The sequence below is a fragment of the Vidua macroura genome, chromosome 6, assembly GCF_024509145.1.
Source record: "Vidua macroura isolate BioBank_ID:100142 chromosome 6, ASM2450914v1, whole genome shotgun sequence".
In the NCBI taxonomy this organism is placed as follows: Eukaryota; Metazoa; Chordata; class Aves; order Passeriformes; family Viduidae; genus Vidua; species Vidua macroura.
The window spans coordinates 8059096-8065095 of NC_071576.1; the positions used below are offsets into that span (position 1 = coordinate 8059096).

At 38.9% G+C, this 6000-nt stretch overlaps 1 protein-coding gene across 2 annotated transcripts in view; it reads left to right on the forward strand.

Annotated features, from left to right (window-relative positions):
* Positions 1 to 5041, forward strand: part of JAG2 (jagged canonical Notch ligand 2) — a 69025-nt gene extending 63984 nt beyond the window's left edge. For both annotated transcript variants that reach the window (XM_053981241.1, XM_053981242.1), the window contains one exon: positions 2735 to 5041. In XM_053981241.1, the coding sequence (XP_053837216.1) occupies positions 2735 to 3207 (473 nt within the window). In that variant the 3' untranslated portion in view covers positions 3208 to 5041. The remainder of the gene's footprint in view (positions 1 to 2734) is intronic.
* The last annotated feature ends 959 nt before the right edge of the window (positions 5042 to 6000 follow it).

Below are 6000 nucleotides of genomic sequence, written 5' to 3' on the forward strand. Positions count from 1 at the left end.
TTAAACTTAACCTCATCCCTAATGTGATATGCCCAGATACTCTTGCCATAGCCCAAGCACACCTTTCATAAGATCAGGAGTTGTTGTGTGCAGTTCCAATCCTGTCCAATTCTCCTACATTAACCTTAAACCAGCCTCAGCCCTTGATGCTGCTGCGCTGAGGCTGTGAGGAAATGAAAATACGGGGAGAGGGAAGGTGTGGTGTGATACCAATCTCTTCTGAAGTGCTTGTGTGCTGTTTATTTACCTTAACAAGAGTTAAAGATGTCCAGTTTCTTCCAATACTTGGCCATGATGTAAAACTTTGCTCTCTTTTTCAACATGTGTTCCTCACTACTGCATAGCTGGCTTGAAATGTATTTAGCATTCATTCCTCTTTCAGAGGATATGGTGTGATTGGAGACCTTTATCTCTGAATGCTGGCTCTCCAAGAGCTATGCCAAACTGAGAGATTGGAGGTTTTGCATGCCTGTGTTCCTGCCTGGGGGAGGCAGGAGACAGGCTTGTGGAAGACCGCTGGTAGGTTCAAGTTCAACTAAGCCCCAGAGTGAAAATCTTACAATGGCAGGAGGCTCTCCCAACTTTTTTCCTAGACCTCCTCAACATAATCTTCTGGAAGATCTTCCATCCATAGTCTAAACAATTAGGAGATTGCCTGGTTCCACTTCCCTTGCATTTTCCTTCTAGGAAATGCCTTTCATCTGTTAAAGTCTTGGCAAATCTGCTACTTCCTCAGCTCTCCTGAAGGAGTGTGCTTGCCTTAAACAGCAGTTGTCTAGAAGATAAGGATTTGAGCTGGGATTTTGGCATGCCTCAGCCTCTGGCTTTTCTGATTGCATATTAAATTCTAGGGCTAAAGGGCTGCAGATTACTTTGCCTCCCACCTCTATAAGCTTTAAAGATTCTCCCAAAATAGTAGATTAATTTGGGTTCTCTTGCAAAATGGTTTCCAGACTCCTCATTTTAATATGGGTGCTCCGTATTGACCACTGGCCCTTAGTTCTTTAAGTGGAGTTGTTATGAAGCAAATCAAAGCCTGTTTTTGGATTTTATTTGTTTTATTGCTGCCCCTTAATTGGTTGAGGTGGGTGAAAACCTACCAGAAAATGTGGTGTAAAGCCCTATGTGTTGAGAATCTCATTTCTGTGGGATGCTCAAGTGCCTAGGTGGAACTGATAATTTAGATGCTTCATTGACTTCCTCTAGTTTTAAGAAAAAGTAGTCTGAATTTGGAATCTGTATGCCAAAAATTCTATATAAAGAACCTGTTACTAAGTGAACTTGGATCCATGGTCATATGATGAAAAAGTAGATGTGATAGCAGTGAGAATGCAAGCTTTGCATTCTAATCTTGGAGAAGTTGTTATGAAGAGCTCTTTTTTCTTTGAAGTATTTCTCCCATTCATGATTTAATGTTAGGTTGCTTATAAAAAATCAGGAGAGAATAGCAGTTACTCATGTGAGTACAATCCTTCCCATAACTGTTAAAATACCATTTTGAGATCCCTTGAGGCCAACCATGTTGGCAGTGTACTCACCTTCCTTTACCAAAAGGAAATGTTTGAGAATGTGTCACATTCCACATAAGAATGTGCTCAGGAGGCACTTGAATGTTGGAGCGAAGGACTGTGGTGTTGAAACATCGGTTGTTTTTGTATTTCATTTCCAGGCTATTCTGTAAGCAGATGTCGTAAAACTGCTGAGGAAACTTATGTTTCGATCAGGCATTAGAGTGGTGGGTTGACAGCATTTGTCTGCAGAGCTGTTGAACAATCCCCTTGCTCTCTATAAAAACAAAGCACCTCATCTATTGTTGCCCCTTACCAAGTGTGAGTTTTCGCTTACCAAGAACAGAAAAAAGCTGTTATTCTCTCCTAGCTGTACAGCTCTTGAGGAAGGGGGGCAGAAGAAATCCAAATATACATAACATTTTCAGAAATATTTTCCTAGAGAAATAATCTGTGTCTATGTGGCTTGGAGAACACTGTAGTGAGGTTTGGTATGGGAAAGTGAAGAAAAGCAATTGCCTCAACAACTTTTGTTTGTTCATTGAGCAGTGAGGACTCTTCTCCCTAGGGCAAATATTCTGGTATTTCATCCTGAGGTAGAACAGGAACTTGCTAAAGAATGCAGTACCAATTTGTTTATGTAGCCCTAACCTGGATGTTTTTGGAGATCATTGATACATAAGTGTCCGTAGAACTAATGGTAAAGGACTGTTCTTTCTGATGATAAATGCAGGACAAAATAATATTTTGTACTGGCACTTGCACCACTAAATAATATTTGTGGTGCAAGTGCCAGTACTTCTAGAGCAACTTAGGGGCACAGTACTCCATTGTCTGCCTCCTGCTAAGATAAGGTTTTTCTCCTAAGAAAAACTTTATCCTAGCAGGATTACTCAGGTTTTCTCAGCCAACTTTGTGTAGGTGCTAGAGAAAGATGCTACTTAATAAAACCAGTTTGTCTATTGGAAGGGACAAAAGATCTCAAATGGAGCTTTCCTCCCTCATCATTAATAATGTAAAACTAAACTAGTAAAGAGCACTTTCAGATGGACCTGGTGCATTCAGGCAGTTGTTAATATGCTGTAAAGATATCTTACTTCCTTTCTTCTAAAAATGGTTCAGGGGATCCCCTGTAGTCAAGTATGGATCCTGCTCTTGCAAATGTCCAGTGCTATATATCTTGTTCTGTTAACGCAACACTTTATTTCTTTCCATTTGCCCTCCAGATTATTTGGTTCCAATTCTTTGTGCGGTATTTAGCATTGTGTGGCTGATTTGTATAATCATCTGCGTGTGGTGGACTCGGAAGAGAAGAAAAGAGAGAGAGAGAAGCCGTCCTCCCAGAGAAGAGGGTGCCAATAACCAGTGGGCACCTTTAAATCCTATCAGAAATCCTATAGACAGATCTTACAGTAACAAAGACATTCGTTATGAATGCAAAAACTTCATATCTCCTCAAAAGAGAACTTGTGATGCAGTGGAGGAGTATGTAGAGTATGAGGAAGAGGAGGATGAAGAGGAGGAAAGAGATGAGGAAATGGACAAATTCCTCTCTCACAAACTCGCAAAGCCTTTGCCGACAAAGGTGTCTGACACATCAGAGAGCAGTCCAGTAAAGAAATCCCATCAAATAGGCAAAATGGACAACAGATCTGTAAAAAATGTGAATGCATCAAACTTTGAAGGCAGTAGAGACTAACCTGTATTTGGGATGTAGGCAGACTGCGCCTGCGCTTGCTGGGGAGGGGAAAAATTGACATCTCCACTTTGCATCAAGGACTAAAAATATCTGGAGTCAAATGTTCATAGTTTCTTTATTTTGCGTAAAAAAAATAAATAAAAATAATAAATAAAATTTATTTTGTTTCTTTAGCCTTGTATAAATTATTCAATGACTGTCAGATGAAAAAAATGAGTAATCTTTGATAGTTGCTATTTTTGTAAAGTTTACTTATAATACACTCGCTGTGTGGCAGAGGAGAGGTTGTATTTTCAATATGTGTAAAGTTTATTACAAAAGACTGTACACTGTTTACAGAATGTATTTCTTTTTATTACTTGCTCTAATTTAATGGTGGCTTTAAAACCTCCTGGTTGAGGAAATTGTGTGAACTTTAAACTGCTTTCTTGACTTTGAATCTCTATTAATGGCAGCTCACTGCACTTGTTACGTTAGTAGCTTCTGTAATATTTTTTCCAAATTTGCCTTACACACTTTGTAATATGAACAAAAAAAAATTATAGAGATCTTTCAACTGTGGTTTAAAAGTGGCCTTTTTATTTCTGTTGAATTATTTTAGAATTGCAGTATTGAAGCATGTGACAAGTGCCTTGAGATTAAACTTTTTCTATAGCAACTGTCAAAGACTGCCATATCAATATAGTAAAATTGTGAGAACTCTAGGTTCCCCAACTGACACAGTTTATTTTCTAATAGTGAAAGTGCTTTTTTGTAAATATGTACATATTAAATGAATCACTCTGTATATTTGATTTAATAAGTTAAATATTTTGGTCTTTTTTTTTTTTTTTTACATGTCATTCCTTTTAATTTATGTTGCAGAAAAGGAGGTTCTATGGCAGTTTATAAGACTTTTTTTGGTATTATGTCCAGATTAGAAAATGATGTTAATACAATCAATGTTAGGAATCTGTTGGTCATTTGTATTTACATAGGAACATAACCACTTACGTGTAAATAGATCCAGAAATGTTTGTTTATCCCCATGTTCAGCCCATCTCAAGAACACTAACGGGTGCATCTACTGTACAGTACCAACATAGAGAGGCATTGTTTTTTCTTTTGTGAATATGTTAATTACATGTGGTATTACTTTTTTTTGCGTTTAAATACAGGCCTAATGAAGGGAACAATATTTTCCTCAGTCTTGTTTCTGTTGTGCTTTATTCATCTTTCGCTCTAAAGGAAAAAGGCTGGCAAGCTCAGAGGATGGGAGTACCTCAGTAGAAATGGTTAAATGTCATGGAAGGCTTATGCTTTTTCTTTTTTTTTTTTTTTTAAGGCTTTTATTATTGCTGTTAACTGGGCAGAATATAAGTTTATTTTAATTACTGAAGAAGCATAACACTACATACACCTAGTTAACCCTACCACTGAGAGGAATGGATGTCTGAGAGTGTAAACTCTGGCCCATGAACAATGTAAACATGAATGTTTTGAAACCAGTTATTTTATACAGGAATGCAGGATTTGCTTTGCAGGATCATCTGTTTTAGTACATTTTTTTGACATGTTCTTAAAAAAAAAAACCTTTCAGAAAAGAAACTATTTATTAAAGCATTTTATAACGATGTTTGTTGTAACTTTTTTACTTGTGCTAAATATTCAAAACTTATTTTGATAACCTGGTTAGGAGTTAGTTTAGAAAAGGGTACTATCCTTCTCATGTTCCCCAGTATAATCCTGAGTATTTAAACCAAAAACACTTTTTTTCTGCTACTCTTGTAACTTTTTGTACTGTAATGCTGCTGTCTTCCATAATCTAATAAAATGATTCCCTCATTGTGTGTAAGATACTTCAGATTGTTGTTTGCTTTCGAAGCGCTTGGAGCTCGGATGTGACCAGGCTAAAGAGAGGAGGAGTGAAAGTCCAGGTTTAATTCCCGCTACTTCCCGTAACCTGAGCGTGCAGCACTGAGCGCCGACGCTTCCTGAGCCGCGGGCAGCCTGCGGAGGAGGTGCTGTCCCCACGTGCCTTAGAGACACCTCCAGCTCTCCCTGCAGAGCACCAGGGCTGTGTTTAGCTGCCAGCAGTTGGATGGATGATCCCTGTGGGGTTCCATCCAGCTCGGGATGTTCGGTGTGTTCCACGTGTCTGTTCTGCAGTGGTTCTCCTCCCGGCGGCTCAGTGAAGCCTTCTCTGAGTGCAGTTTGGCTTCCTGGGGTGAGAAGAGGGTTGGCAGAGGCCTGAGGAGGTGTCCTTTCCCAATTGAGATGGATTTTTGAAGCAATACCTTTCTCTACTGTGCAGCCATTCACAGCTTTTACATGTCATGCTCCAACCTCAGTTGACGTCTATTCCTGTTTCTGTAACAGTTCCTTTGTATATGATATTTTATGTAGTAAAAGATGAATTCCTGTAAGATAATATGGAATATAAAAGTTAAATTTTTGCTAGCAGCTGTCAGCATCTGAGGCAGAATTGTAGATTCTAGCAGAGGTTTTACTCCAGTCATCATACAGCTACTTTTTTATTCTTTGAGTATTTGCTTGTCCTCATTGTGACAGAAACAACTCCCAGCTGAGTCAGTCCTCAAAATCTAATTCTGTTATCTTTCTCAAAAGGAGAATAAGAGGTTTATATACGTTCGGAATAGTTCACTTCTGTTCTGTCTTGTAGTTATGAGCTGGCTCACTGCTCCCAAAGGTGCTAATTTTGCTTCTTCCCAGTACTGAAGTAGCAAGGGGGGCACACCAGTGGTCATCACCCACTGTTTAAACAAAGGGACTGATCCTGTGTCCAGGAGTTGT